General features: G+C 44.6%; 1 protein-coding gene across 2 annotated transcripts in view; it reads left to right on the forward strand.

Annotated features, from left to right (window-relative positions):
* Positions 1 to 16,915, forward strand: part of BACH2 (BTB domain and CNC homolog 2) — a 357,645-nt gene that overhangs the window by 323,523 nt on the left and 17,207 nt on the right. For both annotated transcript variants that reach the window (XM_032274410.1, XM_032274409.1), the window contains exons 5-6: positions 1,362 to 2,960; positions 15,386 to 15,592. In XM_032274410.1, coding sequence (XP_032130301.1) covers positions 1,362 to 2,960; positions 15,386 to 15,592 — 1,806 coding nt within the window. The remainder of the gene's footprint in view (positions 1 to 1,361; positions 2,961 to 15,385; positions 15,593 to 16,915) is intronic.

The following is a 16,915-nucleotide window of genomic DNA, read 5'->3' on the forward strand; positions in this document are numbered from 1 at the left end:
GAGGGCTCCCAAAGGAGTGAATGTCTAAGTTGAAACAGTTACAGGTCCTTGTAAGAATTTTGGCTCTGAGTGCTGCAGTGGGTTTAATACACAAAGAAGTCAGCCACAAAGCCTGCCGGTTCACCTTGCTGTGCACTCACTCCCCCAGCTAAAATTTTGTATCACTGCCACCATAGTTTCCAGCAAGGACCCCATGATTGCTGCTTTCATTTGATTTGTACAGGATTTGAAGACCTGCCTCACCTTCCTGTGGGGTGAGCAGTGCTTGCAAAACCTAGACGATGTGTGGTTTTACGTTCAGGGTAAGGAAGCCTCCCCTGATGAACACCAGCAAGTTTCATCCATTTCCATCTGAAAAAACAATTGGCCTTAGGCAACATATTCTTCATTGTCTAAGTCGTTGTGTGTGAGTGGGCATGCATGCACACACACACGTGTTGGTGTGCATATGCAAGCTGTGCATAAATAGCACACTTTCAATCTGTGTGAAATATAATGGATAAGCAGCAAATGACAGTAGGCTTAGCCTCTGAAGATTTACCAGGAAAAAAAAGACAGCTGCATGGCAAAGCTGCTGCTAATAATTAGAGAAGGAATGGCCCATACCCTGTGCCACTCAGTAGCTTCAACCATTTAAATGGCAGCTGGTTTGTTTAGCTCTGCAACCCCCATTCATTATGGGCCAGAAGTTGATTTCTTCCTGAGCACATTGCTTTTGATTGTCATCATCTCTGGTGAGATGGGATCATCATCATTATAAGATTAGGTTGGATGTGATGACCAAAAGTCCCAAGTAGAAACCATGATGGATGGGCAAAACACGAGTTGTTTTTCATGTCTCTTTTAACATTGTAAGTGAAGAAAAACTATTTTTGCGACTCCTTAGACTAGTTTGTAGCAGGGCCACATTGCCATTTTTGTGGTTGACAAGAAAACGTTAAGCCTTTCTTGGGCTCCAGCAAGCTGCAGGAAGTATCACAACACTCCCCCCTCATGTAGAATGGCTCTCAACACGACTGATTGGGAGGGAAATTAATAGGCTCCCCATTGTCACCGTGCATTTTTGCCAGGATATTTCATTAGTGTAAACACTGAACCCGTTGTCATCTTGTTTAGCCACTTGACCCTGATGATTTTCAATTCTGCCTGTGCTGTGATGGAGTACAACAGTGGCATGCGCGAGACAGGCACTAATTATTGGAAGCGGAATCATTGCTGACCCAGTACTATAAGATTAACTGCCCCTTTGCAGTCTTTATCGCGGGACATTAGCACTGTCTGGTTATCTTGCTTCAGTTGAGGGATTCGGGACAATAGCGGTGCTGATGGTAATGTTGGCGATTTCCCTGTTTGTTTTGCAGGTCACGGCCAGGGGCTTTGGGCCGCTGTTACAGTTTGCCTACACTGCCAAGCTGTTACTCAGCAGAGAAAACATCCGTGAGGTCATCCGCTGTGCTGAGTTCCTGCGCATGCACAACCTGGAGGACTCTTGCTTCAGCTTCCTGCAGACCCAGCTCCTGAACAGCGAGGATGGCCTGTTTGTGTGCCGGAAGGATGCTGCATGCCAGCGCCCACATGAAGACCGCGCGGACCGTGAGAACTCTGCAGGAGAGGAAGAGGAAGAGGAGGAGGAAACAATGGATTCAGAGACAGCCAAAATGGCTTGCCCCAGGGACCAGATGCTTCCAGAGCCCATCAGCTTTGAGGCCACTGCCATCCCCGTAGCAGAAAAGGAAGAAGCCCTGCTGCCCGAGCCTGACGTGCCCACAGACACCAAGGAGAGCTCAGAAAAGGACGCATTGATGCAGTACCCCAGATACAAGAAATACCAGCTTGCATGTACCAAGAATGTCTATAATGCATCATCACACAGTACCTCAGGTTTTGCAAGCACAAACGGGGAAGATAACTCTAGCAACAGCCTCAAGTCGGGTCTTTCCATGGGGCAGATTAAAAGTGAGCCGCCCAGTGAAGAGAATGAGGAAGACAGCATCACGCTCTGCCTGTCTGGAGATGAGCCTGATGCGAAGGACAGAGCGGGGGATGTCGAGATGGACCGGAAACAGCCCAGCCCTGCCCCTACCCCTACGGCCCCAGTCGCAGCCGCCTGCCTGGAACGATCCAGGAGCGTGGCCTCACCCTCCTGCTTGAGGTCTCTGTTCAGCATAACAAAAAGTGTGGAGCTGTCTGGACTGCCCAGTACATCTCAGCAGCACTTTGCCAGGAGTCCAGCGTGCCCTTTTGACAAGGGGATCACTCAGGGTGACCTTAAAACTGACTATACCCCTTTCACAGGGAATTATGGACAGCCCCACGTGGGCCAGAAGGAAGTATCCAACTTCACCATGGGGTCGCCCCTCAGGGGGCCTGGGTTGGAGGCTCTCTGTAAACAGGAGGGAGAGCTGGACCGGAGGAGTGTGATCTTCTCCTCCAGTGCTTGTGACCAAGTGAGCACCTCGGTGCATTCGTATTCTGGGGTGAGCAGTTTGGACAAAGACCTCTCTGAGCCGGTGCCAAAGGGTCTGTGGGTGGGAGTTGGCCAGTCCCTCCCCAGCTCACAGGCCTACTCCCATGGGCTGATGGCCGACCACTTGCCAGGAAGGATGAGGCCCAACACCAGCTGCCCGGTGCCAATCAAAGTCTGCCCTCGCTCACCCCCGTTGGAGACCAGAACCAGGACTTCCAGCTCCTGCTCCTCCTATTCCTATGCAGAGGATGGGAGCGGGGGCTCGCCCTGCAGCCTCCCTCTCTGTGAGTTCTCCTCCTCACCCTGTTCCCAGGGAGCCAGATTCCTTGCCACAGAACATCAGGAACCAGGCCTGATGGGAGATGGAATGTACAACCAAGTGCGGCCCCAAATTAAATGTGAGCAGTCTTACGGAACCAACTCCAGTGACGAGTCTGGATCATTCTCGGAAGCAGACAGTGAGTCGTGTCCTGTGCAGGACAGGGGCCAGGAGGTAGGGAACCCACATAAATTCAAGCATGTGACCCACTCTTTAGGTCCTTTATCTGGACTGTTCCCTGCCCCTCCATCACTCCCAGATCATTCTTTCTGAAATTAAAGATGACAGTAGAGAGACTGCCTCCCCCATCCACAGAGGCAGGATGCTGAAGGTGATTTCCACATTAAACACTTCTGTTCTAGAAAGGCACTTGATATGTGATCCGGATCTCAATACTCAACAAGCAAAGGCAAGATACTGAGTAAAAAACGCTGAAACCTAATGCATGAAATACTCTGAGGCACTCCAGACCCCCCCTTCCTCCTCTCTCTCTCCCCATCCTACATCTGGTTTGAAAGGATGCCATGTTCACCACCCTCATCCTTGCCCTTCACCCCTTCAGCACATAGGAAGATATAGAATCTCTTTCCAGGTTGATTGATTGAAACCAAATAGATCAGCACTTTCCCAGCACCTTTTAGATTTTCCTTGTCAACAGAAGACCCCGGGGCCATCCCATGTCTGTCACAGTGAAGGTGATAGAAGGCTCACTGTCCATCCCAGTCCTGGGGTCATCACAGAAGCACCCTAGCCAACCACACATAATGTATAATGGATCATTTCCCAAGCTCCCTCAAATGCTAGGAAGACATTTTGAGTAGCAGTGGGGTAGAGTAGCAGTTTTGTCCACCCTGAAAGCAAAGTACTTTATAGGAAAAATGTCCAGAGGCTCCATGTGTGTCTTACCATCGCTGAGAGAGGGAACGGGCAACAACAGCCACATCATGAGCAAGACTCACAAGACTAAGGAGAGGAAAGAAGAGGCCCCCTAGAGGACCCACCTCCCCAATAATATGAGCATTCCCTAGAAAGACCTGAGAAAGCCTGTGTTGTGACCTGGCATTCACTGCACTGTCTTGCTGACTGACAAAGTACAACCTGAGACTGCTACCTGTGTCTCAGACCCCCCTCAGGAGCAGGAGTGAACAAACCCAGTGACAAGTCCTTTCTCAGAGCTGTGTATCCCAAAAACACAGAAAGAAATGAATCGTGGTCCTCCTGAGGCCAGTGACCTTGGTACCTGTCTGTGTTCTCTGGATGTTATCAGCCTCTGTAAGGCAGAGATGTTAACCCAACCAGACAGCAAAAATGCCATATGGGGTGAATTGGCTTTTCACAGAGCCACATATGGTTTATTCAGCCTCTGCAAGATTGGCGAGAAGCACATGAGGTTTTAGTTTGGGCATGTTTTGAAAACAGATTCCAAAGGCCCCTGTGCCAACTGCAGAAATGCCCTGTGGTCACTTCCTTCTTTGCTCACTAGCCTGGTTTCTGCCCTTCTCTTAACTGCCTAGCAGAAATGGAGAAGGACAGAAACACTGTAAGTATTTAATTTAAAAGAAATTAGAAAGGAAATTTGAATGGGAGCTATTCACGTTTGAATATACCATCTCCCCTTAGATTTGGGATGGTGGTTTGTACCCAGTGCCCCAAGCCAGGCTCACATCTATGTCCCTGACCTTGGGAGGATTGAGCTTTCCTGAAAGTAGTGAAAGGTTGTGTCCTCTCTCTCCTCACTCATTCTTTCCCTCTGACCTCTTTTGTGAGATTTTCCTTTTGTTTTGAGACTGTTTATGAGCATGCCTGATGCAGAAGGCAAGTCGCCACGTCCAGCTCATATGCATCATGACTTCCTACCAAGAACTGGTGTAGGGAGAAAAAGACAAATGCCTACAATCTTTGTTTTTTGTCTCTCCTTTAAGAGGAGTCTGGGGCCGAGCGTGGTGGCTCACGCCTGTAATCCTAACATTTTGGGAGGCCGAGACGTGTAGATCGCTTGAACTCAGGAGTTCGAGACCAGCCTGGGCAACCCCGTCTCTACGAAAAATACGAAAAAATAGCCAGATGTAGAGACTCGTGCCTGTAGTCCCAGATACTTGTGGGGCTGAGGTGGGAGGATCACTTGAGCCCGGGAGGAGGAGGTTGCAGTGAGCTGAGATTGTACCACTGCACTCCAGCCTGGGAGACAGAGTGAGACCCTGTCTTCAAAAAAAAAAAAAAAAAAAAAAAGAGGAGCCTTGCCATTAAGCTGAAGGGAGGGTTGTGTTTTTATGACATTTGTGTATGCTCAAAGAACTTTCAGTTTCAGATACATCTTCTTTTGCCCCCCTTCCATATCCCAAAAAAGATCATAAAGTCACTTCTTGGAACTCAGGACCACAGAAAGAACACATGTATTCTTTTGTGTTGGGGCCTTGTCAGTTGTTTACCTTAGAACTGAAAATAGTAACTCAATTAAAAGGAGGACTCATTCAACCTGTAAAATAGTCATGAACAGCACCAGTCTTCCCTTGAGAAATACCTCTGCTTTATTTTTACCTTTAAAAAAAGAATCTATCTGCATTCCTGAACAGTGAAGGAAGAGACACTTACCAAAACTCTATGCCATTTTGGAAATCATAGCCCCTCTCAGTGGTACAGTTTGGACAGAATAGTCATAGTACAGCTAAGGTTTTTCCCAATTTGACATCTTCATTTTCCTAGGGTAAAGGAGGTTAGGTTTCCAAGAACTGTCTCAGGGACTCACCATGACTGCTGCTCAGGGAGTTGGTAACTTGCTTTGGGGAGTCACTTTGACCCTGGTTGAAGTGTTGTCCCCAGTAATAGTGCTCAAGGCAGATCCTTCCCCACTAGTCAAAATTGGTTTTCCTGAATGGATCCAGAAGAAGCCAGCATCTGTCAGGCCGATTCTCCCCTGACCAGCTCTCATATGAGATCCAGGTGCCTTTTCTTTCAAGTGAACCCCAAGGAGACACCAGAGTCAGAAATCAAAACAGGAGTTTCCACCCCGGCCAGACACCAGTCTAATACTTTACATGTACTTTCCCAGTCTCTCTTCCTTCACCCCAGTAAGAAGCCAAAATGTTAGATCAAAAGAAAAGTGTTAACATACTTTATATTCTGTAAGATGTTGTAGTTATACCATGTTAAACAGCCCTTCCATCTTATCTCATAACCATTGGCTTCTCCCTTTTTAACTGTTTCCTAGCTTCAAGAAAGATCAAATTAGCACAGTATTATCTTTTATCATAATCAGCTTTTTAAAATGATGTTCTTTTTTAATTTCTAGAACACAGCATACCCAGCTTGAAACATACCAAATTTAACAGGCTTTTTCTTTTTCTACAACAATATGTAAATATATATCCACCTCTCTATGGGTTTGGGTTTTATTTTCATGGCGTTTATACTGTAGAGTTAGCAGCTTCCTTTTTTCACATAGCTGTCTACCATGTACATGGCTATAGGTTGATCACATAGGACCAAAACATGTTTTTCTAGTATCTCTGGTTCTTGTAAATCATGGTTCATTCAGCTGTCGCTTATCACCAGACATTTCAGTTGTTTCCAGTTTTTCCCTCTTACAGACATTGCTGTAATAAACATTTTGTGAGCATACTGTTAGTAGTGGTGCTTTTATTTTTGTGGGTTAGTTTCATAGATGGGTTAAAGGTTGTCCCCATTAAATACTGCCTAATGACCTACCCAAAATGTTGTAGCAATTCACATATCCCTCAGCAACTTAGGAGTGTCCAATTTCCCTATTCTTGGCCATACTAGTTGTCACTAGTCTTTTTAATTTCTGCCAATTGCATGGCAAAAATGGTGACTACTAATGAAGCTGACATCTTGTTTTGTGTGTATTGAACATTTATATTTTGTTTGCTGTGAATTGCTGGTTTACCTCTTTGCCCATTTTTCTTTTGTGTTGTTTAAGTCAACATGTAGGAATCTTAATCCCTAATATTAGGAATATTAACCCTTTCTCATAAGTGTTGCTTAGCTATTCCCTTAGTCTGCTTCCTTATTTATTGTATCTTTTCCCATATAAAAAATGTTTCGTTTTATGTAGTCAAGGTATAAGTCTTTTTATTTATGACTTCTGGATTTGTTATATTTCTTAAGTCAGTTTGGGAATTGTCTTCTTCCAATTAAAAAAAATGAACATATTAATTTTTTTTTGCTTTGGGGAGTTACTTTGGCCCTGGTTGAAGTGTTGTCCCCAGTAACAGTGCTCAAGGCAGATCCTTCCCTACAAGTCAAAATTGGTTTTCCTGAATGGATCCAGAAGAACATATTAATATTTTTTCTTCCAATTAAAAAAACATGAACAAGTCATATTAAGTGAAAACAGTCACAAAACAGTATGCACAAGGTCCTAGTTTATTTCCTAAATATACACAGTGTATAAATAAAATTAGTATAGAGAGTAAGAAAAAACTAGGAGCACCATTGGAGAGGAGTGGAGGGGAAGTTTCATTTCTTTTTTTTGTTTGTTTTTTTTTTTTTTTTTTTTGGTTTTTTTGGGGTTTTTTTTTGAGATTGAGCCTCGCTCTGTCGCCAGGCTGGATTGCAGTGGCATGATCTTGGCTCACTGCAACCTCTGCCTCTGGGGTTCAAGTGATTCTCCTGCCCCAGCCTCCTGAGTACCTGGGACTACAGGCATGCGCCACCACACCCAGCTAATTTTTGTATTTTTAGTAGAGACTGGTTTTCACCATGTTGGCCAGGATGGTCTCGATCTCTTGACCTCCTGATCCGCCCACCTCGGCTTCCCAAAGTGCTGGCATTACAGGTGTGAGCCACTGCACCCGGCAGGGAAGTTTCATTTCTGTGTATGTCTGTAATATCTTGCACAGGTGTATTTTTAAAATTAGCACATAATTCCCTTACCCTAAAATTCACCCTACTAAAATGAACAATTCAATGGTTGTTGATATAGTCACAATGTTGTACAACCATTACCACTATGTAATTCCAGAACATTTTCATCACCCTAAAAGGAAATGCTGTACCGATTAGCAGTTACTCCTCATTGCCCACTCCCCTCAACCCCAGCCAACCAGTAATCTACCTTCTGTCTCTATAGATGTACCTGTTTGGGGTACTTGTATAAATAGAACCTTGCTAGATGTAGACTTCTATGTCTAGCTCCTTTCACTTTAGCATAATACTTTCAAAGTTAACCTTGCCATTGATGTATTCACCAGGTATATTGTCATGTGTTAGTATTTTGTTCCCTTCTGTTGCTGAGTAATATTCCATTTTGTTGATCCATACCACATTTTGTTGATCTATTCATTGCTTGAGGGCCATTTGGGTTGTTTCCACTTTGGGGCTATTATAAATAATGCTGCTATGAGCATTTGAGTACAAGCTTTTTAAGATATGTTTTCAGTTATTTTCATAATATTCCTAGGAATGAAACTGCTGAATCATGTAACTTGTATTTAACCTTTTGAGAAGCTACTAGACTGTTTCCAAGGTGGCTGTACCATTTCACATTCCCACCAGCAGTGTATCAGGGATCCAGTTCTCTGCATCCTCATCAGCACTTGTTATTGTCCATCTTTTTTGTTAAAGCCCTCTAGTGGGTGTGAAGTAGTTATGGTTTATCTCATTGTGGTTTATAGGTTTGTTTTTAAATTATAAAATTTTAAAACTAAAATTACAGAATATCAGTCATTTTCTAAAATAAAATGCAGCATTTTCCAAAAAAAAAAAAAAAAGCTGCTCGGTAAGAAAACTTTGTAACTGGACCATTTCTACTCAGCTGTAGATTTTAGTAAAGAAGCATGGCAGAGAGTTTATTTGCACAGTCAAAAGTATGGATTCGTTGGACTTGCTTTATTAACATGCTTTACATCAAGAGGGATCAAAGTGTATAAGAGTAAGAGAGTGTGTTGGGGGTGGGCAGGCCAGGGGAGGAGAGAGAGAGAAAAGGGAAGAGAGAGAGAAAGTCCAGAGAAAACATAGAAATAGTACAGAATAGAAGAGCCGTGTCTGGCTCTAAATCTTCCCACCCAAATGCTGACTTCGAGACACATGTTGTCTATAAAATTTTTACAATCATTTTTGTGGTTTGGTGAATCAGGCATGTTTTTAGAAGTGTCTGTAATTGGTCTGCTTAATAAAAAGAAACCTTGCTGGGCAGCACAGAAATCAGCCATATTTCTCATTAAAACATTGTTTTTATGTTGTCTAGAACATTGTGAGTGTCTGGAATTCCAAAGCATACATCTGTAAGAAGAAACCATGTGACAAAGATAGATAGGGCTGATAAACAGAGAATAATACCTTGTATCTGTAAGGCAGTTGAAACTTTTCCAAGCATTTTCTCCACCTGTCAATCAGTTGTATTCTTCATAGCAACCCTATAAGCTAAGTAGGGCAGGTATTATCTCCCTCTGACTCCCAGATCCTCAAAGAACTTCAGGACCGACAGAATGAAGACTTGCCTGAGATCACACACTAATTAATTGAAGTATCACAACTAAATCCCAGGTGTTCTGTATTTGTGCCAGAAACTGGACCGTGAGAAGAGAGGGTGGAAGGACAATTGTGTGGGAAACATTTCTTCCCCTGGGAGGGGAGATTTTGTCATTGGCATCTGCCCAGCACTGAGCTGATTATCCTGGTTCCAGCAGCACTGGAATCATCTGTCTAATGGGCATATTGCTTCCTCCTCGACAACTCCCTGGATCTGAGGGTCCCCTCAGAGCACAGGCGTTAAGGACTTTGGAGAGCTGACCAAGCTATCAGCGCCTCAGGGTATCATGCTAATGTGACTCTACTCCTGTGGGTTCCAGTCAACGTCTGGTAATGAAACCAAGAAATGAAATAGGAAAAATTATTAACAAACTAGTCTTCTGAGATTTCTAGAGGAAATACTTGTTTCTGGCTTTTTCTGCAAAATTCGCAACAACGTTCTGATTCTCTAGTAACTTTCACTCAGCAAACCAGAGACACTAGGCAAGTGAAATGTTTGTTGGATGAGGTAGATACAGCACCACTTGACTGCAACTCCGAAAAAAGATGCAGAGAAAACAAAGATCACAGGGAAATCTACCAGAACAAGAGAGTTATTTGGGGATGAGAATTTGTTTTCCCTTCTTTTGTCTTATATTTTATGAAAGAAGGTGTTTTTATATAATATATAATTTTTATATAATACTTATATATAATTATATAATAATACACAATTTTTCAATGTTTCCTTTTAACTGGGAGGAAGGGGATGAAGGTTTAGGCCAAAGGATGGCTGTGGCTATTGGCAGGGAAGAGAAAGAAGCTGATTTCTCTTTGGTGAGAAGGAGGCAGTGGCATCCCAGGGTCCAGCCTGCAGCATCCCCTATTCAGGCCCTCTGCCTCGTCGGTGCAGACAGCATGGAGGGAGACATATGTAGGTTCCATGCACTGTCCAGATGTCACACCTGGACCTGAGAGTCCCTGGGCACACTGCAGGGACCATCCGTTTTACTGACTGCTAAGGAGCTGGAGCCTAGCCAGGCATGGTGGCTCATGCCTATGATCCCAACAGTTTGGGAGGCCAAAGAAGGAGGATCACTTGAGGCCAGGAGTTTGAGACCAGCCTAGGCAACAGAGCAAGACCCTCTCTAAAAGAAAAAAAAAATTAAAAGAGCTGGAGTATGCAGAAGAACTAACCCTCCTCTAGCCATACTTAGCAGTCCAGGGCAGGTACCATACTAAAAACTCACCTCGAGTCCTGCTTCTCCTATTGTGTTCCAGAGGGGAGAAGAGTCAGCACCTTGCTGGGCTGAATAAAATCAGCAGCAGCTTATTGTGCCAACTGTGGCACCGGTCTGTGGTGCCCTGTTTGGCCCTTGGCCTGCTGACTCAGTGGCTGCCCTGACTCTCCGAGTTTCTACTGAAAACCAAAGTAACGGACCCCGGGCTAAAGAGAAAGTGGCACCCACGAATCCCACTTGCCCTTCCCCTTATATGCAGCCTGTGTGCCTGGAGCTGCATGTGAGTGGCTGAGTATAACTAAAGGTGGTGGCGACAGTTCACAGGACTCTTCACCTCGTCACATTGGACGTTGGGACTGTTTAGGAAACCAAGCCACTGCTGCGAAGTGAGATCCTGGAGGAGTGAGTGTGTGGAGGGACAGTCAATAAGATGTTAAGTCCGACTGAGCCTGTTTGGCTTGGAATAATTCTCTAGAAGGAGAAGAGCCAGGCCTAAACCTTCTTGATGTGTTCCCACTTTCCAAGGCCTGCTGTCCTTCTCTTGACTTCTCAGCCCCATTTGAGGAATGTTTGAGTGCCGAGAGCCTGGGAGAGGCATACACTCCATGGGATCAGAGTCGGTGGCTGCTCCTTATTTCCAGAGAAGATGTCCCTGGCTTGGAAATTACTATTCATGAAAAAACACATGGATGTGGTCAAGTCGTCCCCCCGTCCCACCCCCGTGCCTGTCCGAGAACACCTCCGAGACCCCTGTATTTAGTGAACATAAGTCCTCCCTTGCTAGAGGGGGAACAGAGACTTGTAAGGAGTGAGTTTGGATTTTGTTTCACCTGGAAGAAAGTCTATAGTTGACTATTACCCTTTCCTCTGACCCACTTGAAAAAGCAGCTTGAGTTGCAGCAGCTCTGCTGAAATATTGTATGGCCTTTTGCCTCAAGGACTTTGAAACTAGCATTGTTGATTTTCCTTTTTCCTGGCAACTCTCCTTCCTTTTCCCCTTGGTGTTTTATAGTCACTGTCTGAATGATTTAAATACAGTAGCTCTTGGTATAGAAGTCCTTTTGACTTTCCCTGTGGCCTGAACTATAGGGATATCTTCTTTCTGAGAGTAAGTAAACACATTTAGAGCAGAAGCAGAATGGCTTTGTTGTCAGCAGAGGGAAAACTCCAGAAGCCCCCAAAGCGTCACCACCTCTGCTGCGTTGAAACATCCGCATCTCCAACAGACAGACCTCTGTGTTCCGGAGGCACCGTGCAAGATCTGAGTGTCTGTTTGTTATCCAACGGGTATAAAAGGGAGATCAAACATTCTTTCATATCATCAGAAGCCCTGTGCAAACATAGCACCATGGACAAAGGCCTTTCCCGAGACCATAACAAGGAGCTGTTTGTCCTGGCTGCCTGTCTTTAGCAGTTGGAGTAGGGCCAAGCTGACAGTGGTGTCGTGGGCCCTACTGCGATTTTGCTTTATTGGACCAAAATTTTACAGGTGTCATGGTACAGAGCTCACCAGGTGGAAGTTGAATCAGAGCACCTACTGGGAGCCTTCAGCCAGTACCACACTGAACAAGCTCAGAGCTGTGATGGAACCTGACAAAGAGCTTGCACCAACGACAGAAAAGTCAAATGATGATTCCGTTCGTTTGCCTTTGTGCACAGGGATTGACCAGCCACAAGTGCTGGCAATCAGGACTTTTGTCTGCCTGCAAATGATGCAACCACAGAGAAACCTGAGCTCAGGATCAAATGTCTTCATCTTCAGTCCCTTGAAGAACACAGACTTAACCCTGCAGCATCTAAACACTATAGAATGGTTGGGTTCTTCACCCAACAGCATTTTGGTCAGTTCTGCTCAGACCCTTGTGTTTTTCTGGCTGCTGGGATCCACTGAGTCCATTTATTCTGTCTCATAGACCGGCACTGCCCAGTCCATTTGCCACATGCTACACGTGGCTGTTGAGACCCTGAAAGCAGCTACTCTGAATTACAACATGCTGTAAGGATAAAATATGCTTTGAATTTGGAATATTTAGAACAAAAAAACTGCAATCTCAATAATTTTGTTATATTAGCTACATGTTGGAAATATTTTAATCTATTGAGTTAAATAACATATAGTATTCAAACTTGTTTCACCTGTTTTTCAGGGGTTTTTCTGTTTTTGTTTTTGTTTTTTAGGTGGAGTTTTGCTCTTGTTGCTGAGGCTGGAGTGCAATGACATGATCTCGGCTCACTGCAACCTCCACCTCCTGGGTTCAAGTGATTCTTCTGCCTCAGCCTCTCGAGTAGCTGGGATTACAGGTGCATGCCACCATGCCCAACTAATTTTTGTATTTTTAGTAGAGATGGGGTTTCTCCATTTTAGTCAGGCTGGTCTCGAACTCCTGACCTCAGGTGATCCACCTGCCTCAGCCTCCCAAAGTGCTGGGATTACAGGTGTGAGCCACAGAGCCCAGTGACCTGTTTCTTTTTACTTCTTTTAATGTGGTTACTGGAAAATTTAAAATCAATGTGGCTCGTGTTGTTTGTATGAGACAGGGCTGGGCTAGCACTTGAAGGATGTTTAGGTTTGTAGTGCCATCTGCTGGCTCATCCAAAGCAGACGCAAATGTAAACAAGAATGAAGCAGTCTGAGCTAACCCACACGTTGTCTCAGCCTGGCAGCACACAACCTTTTTATTCTAGGAGCTTCTGAAGCAGGACCAGACTGAACCCAGAAGCCACTAAATCCCCAAGAGCCTCGGAAAGGGGGGAAACAAACTGCTCAAAGGTGCAAGCCTGCGTCACCTCATGGGTGCCAAGGAGTCTCTTGAGATAGAGTAGTGACTTGCTTCTCACCTTCCGTACTTGGGGCTTTTTCATGCACTTTTTCATTGGTTGTTCTTCTTAAGAAATATTTCAGGCCAGGCATGGTGGCTCACCCCTGTGATCCCTGCATTTTGGGAGGCCAAGGCAGGAGGATCACTTGAGACCAGGAGTTTGAGACCAGCCTAGCCAACATGGCGAAACCCATCTCTACTCAAAATATAAAAATTAGGTGGACATGACAGTGCATGCCTGTAATCGGGAGGCTGAGGCAGGAGAATCGCTTGAACCGGGGAGGGGAAATTTGCAGTGCATCAAGATCATACCACTGTACTCCAGCCTGGGCAACAGAGTGAGACTCCATCTCAAAAGAAAAAAGAAAACTTTTCAGGCCAGGAATAGTGGCTCCCACCTGTAATCCCAATGCTTTGAGAGACCAAGGCAGGAGGGTCACTTGAGCCCAGGAGTTTGAAACCGGCCTGGACAGCAAAGCGAGACCTCATCTCTTTTTTTTTTTTTTTTCTTCTTCTCTCTGGTGCAAGACCTCATCTCTACCAAAAAAAAAAAAGAAAATTTTTAATTAACCAGCCATGGTGGTACGTGCCTGTGGTCCCTGCTACTCAGGAAGCTGAGGCAAGAGGATCTCTTGAGCCTAGGAAGTCAAGGCTCCAATGAGCTGTGATTGTACCACTCCTCTCCAGCCTGGGTAACAGAGCAAGACCCTATCTCAAAGAAAAAAAAAAGGAAATATAAACAATCATTTAACAACATAGCAAGGACACAGACCCATCCTTCAGGGACTGCTGTCCTTTCTTTAGATAATGCTTCTTTGCCTCGATTTGTCAAGAATTGGAATTTGTCAAGAATCAGAATTTTGCTGATTAGCACCTGCGGAGATGTCCATTGTTGCATCATAAATCACCCCAAACATAATGGCCTAAAACAACAGTAATCACTTAACACCTCTCACAGTTTCTCTGAGAAATGTGAATGTGAGTCAGGAATTTAGGAATGGCCCACTTGAGCAGTTTTGGCTGAAGATCTCTAATAAGGTGAAGTCAGATGTTGGCCGACGCTCCACTCAGCTGAAGGTTGGACTGGGACTAGAGAATCTGTTTCCAGGGTGGCTTGTTCAGATGACTGGCAAGGTGTTGCTGGTTGCTGGCTGGAGGCATCAGCCCCTCTCCACATGAGCCTCTCCACAGAGCTGCTCGAATGTCCTCAAGGCATGGCAGCTGATTTTCTCCCTAGCCAGCATTCTAGTAGGCCTAAGGGGAAGCTGCAATGCCTTTTATGACCTAGCCTAGAAACTATACTACGGCTGCCTTCTATTGACCAAAAGGCAGGAACATGCATTGCACTTCTTGACAAAGGAATGTCAACGTTACATTGTAAAATGGGAAAATAAAGCCTGCTAAAGTTCCAAACACCTGTATAGCACTGTATGGCTTTTTTTAAAATGCCTTATTTTTCAGATGAGGAAATTGAATCTCAGAGAGTTGGAGTAGCTTGCCTGAGATCTCATGTCTGGTGAGAAAGATGAAAGCCATTTTTACTGACTCCTAGTACATGATGGTGAAGCCTGTCCAAGTTATCTCCTCCTAGGATGCTATTGCAACTAAGAATCACACTGGTTTTTTGTGTCTCCAGCATCTTCAAGATATGTGGGGCTCTCTTCATTCAGGTGCTTTAGATATGTCCTTATGTGATATCTCCCTATAAATGTCGTTTGATTGAGTTAGGCTGTAGGTCTTATAGACGTACATTTCAACTAACTAGAATCCTTCTTACAAAAGACCTACATCAATGAAAAATGACACATTTTCCAATAGTATTCATGCCATTTGCTTCAAAAATCTCAGAAACAATGACATTACAATGTATGTGTTGTTACTCTGTTTGATTACCCAGGTATTATTACATCTTATTTGTCTTTAAACAGGAAATAAATAATCACTGCTTGCTTTCAGTAGTTTGCATATTACTTGGTCATCGTAAAAAGGAGGTTTTTTTCATTTTTGATCTTCCACCTGCCAGAATTAAAATTCAGCTGCCATAATCATTTCCTGTTATTCTTGGTTTCAGGTAAAACTTCCTTTTCCTGTAGATCAGATCACAGATCTTCCAAGGAATGATTTCCAGATGATGATTAAGATGCACAAGCTAACCTCAGAACAGTTAGAGTTCATTCATGATGTCCGACGGCGCAGCAAGAACCGCATCGCGGCCCAGCGCTGCCGCAAGAGAAAACTGGACTGTATTCAGAATTTAGAATGTGAAATCCGCAAATTGGTGAGTTGTCCCGTCCATTGTGATCAGCAACCTGAAGTGACCAGGACCAATGTAAAGTAACCGCAATGAAAGTTGGAAAAGCAGAAAGAAGAGTCACCCTTTGGGGAAGTTTGGGTTTACTTTTTAACAAGTTTCTCAACAAAAATAATAGCTTTACATCTGCAGTGTGTGTGTGTATGCACGCACAAGTGTGCAGGTGTGTAATGGTGTGTCAGTATTTTATATCCTTCGGCCATTATTCATATATAGGTAGTTCTTTTTTGTTTTCCATTCAACATGTAAAGATAGCTGTGTTGGCCAGGTGCAGTAGCTCACGCCTGTAATCCTAGCACTTTGGAAGGCCAAGGCAGGTGGATCACTTGAGGTCATGAGTTCGAGACCAGCCTGGCCAACATAGTGAAACCCCATCTCTACTTAAAATACAAAAAAATAAGCTGAGCATGTTGGTGCATGCCCGTAATCCCAGCTACTTGGGAAGCGGAGGCAGGATAATCACTTGAACCTGGGAGGCGGAGATTGCAATGAGTGGAGATCGCATCACTGCACTCCAGCCTGGGTGTTAGAGTGAGACCCTGTCTCAAAATAAATAAATAAATAAATAAATAACTGATGTTAATTATGAGCATCTATGGACAAGGTATTCCTCAACTGTTTTTGTGGATGATCCCATTTAATCCTCACATTCACGCTATGACTTAGGTACTCTTTTACCCTCATTTGCAGAGGAGGAAACTGCAATGCAGAAGGATTGGGAACTTCCCACTACTTGGTAGAACTTTAATGTAAACCGATGTGTCTGATTCCAAATTGTGTCTTGTACCAACTGCTTTCTCCTGCCTCCTGGCAGAATAGAATGGATTAGAGATAGGATGCCTACCTGCAGAGGGGCTGTTGCTCAGGAGATGATCTCATGGCATCCTTTGCAGCCCCAGGGTCCTTTCTTTTGCAATTCTGCCTCAAGGTGGCTGTCATAGTCATCCTTGCGCCTGAGAGTGTTTTGTCACAGAAAACAAACTCCTGTCTCCCAGGCTCCCCTATACTCAGAGCTATGTGCCCCCACCTCTTCTTGATAAGCAACCATATGGTACAGAAAGCAAATCCAGTTGACCTCTGGCCCCTGACTCTAGCTTTGAAGGTGACCAACTCAACCTCCTTCAGCTCTGCCTGTATGCTGCCAAATAACAGAAACTCATCTCAGGTGCCATGTCTGTGTCAGGCTGAAGAAGAGGAAGCAGTCTGCATGGTGTGGTCATGATCTAAGTGTGGTTCCTCAAACTGTTTGCAGCACTCCCTGACCTCATGGTGAGCCACCAGCCCAATGAG

The sequence above is a fragment of the Sapajus apella genome, unplaced genomic scaffold (genome assembly GCF_009761245.1).
Source record: "Sapajus apella isolate SASKATOON/1434 unplaced genomic scaffold, GSC_monkey_1.0 scaffold6, whole genome shotgun sequence".
Taxonomy (NCBI): Eukaryota; Metazoa; Chordata; class Mammalia; order Primates; family Cebidae; genus Sapajus; species Sapajus apella.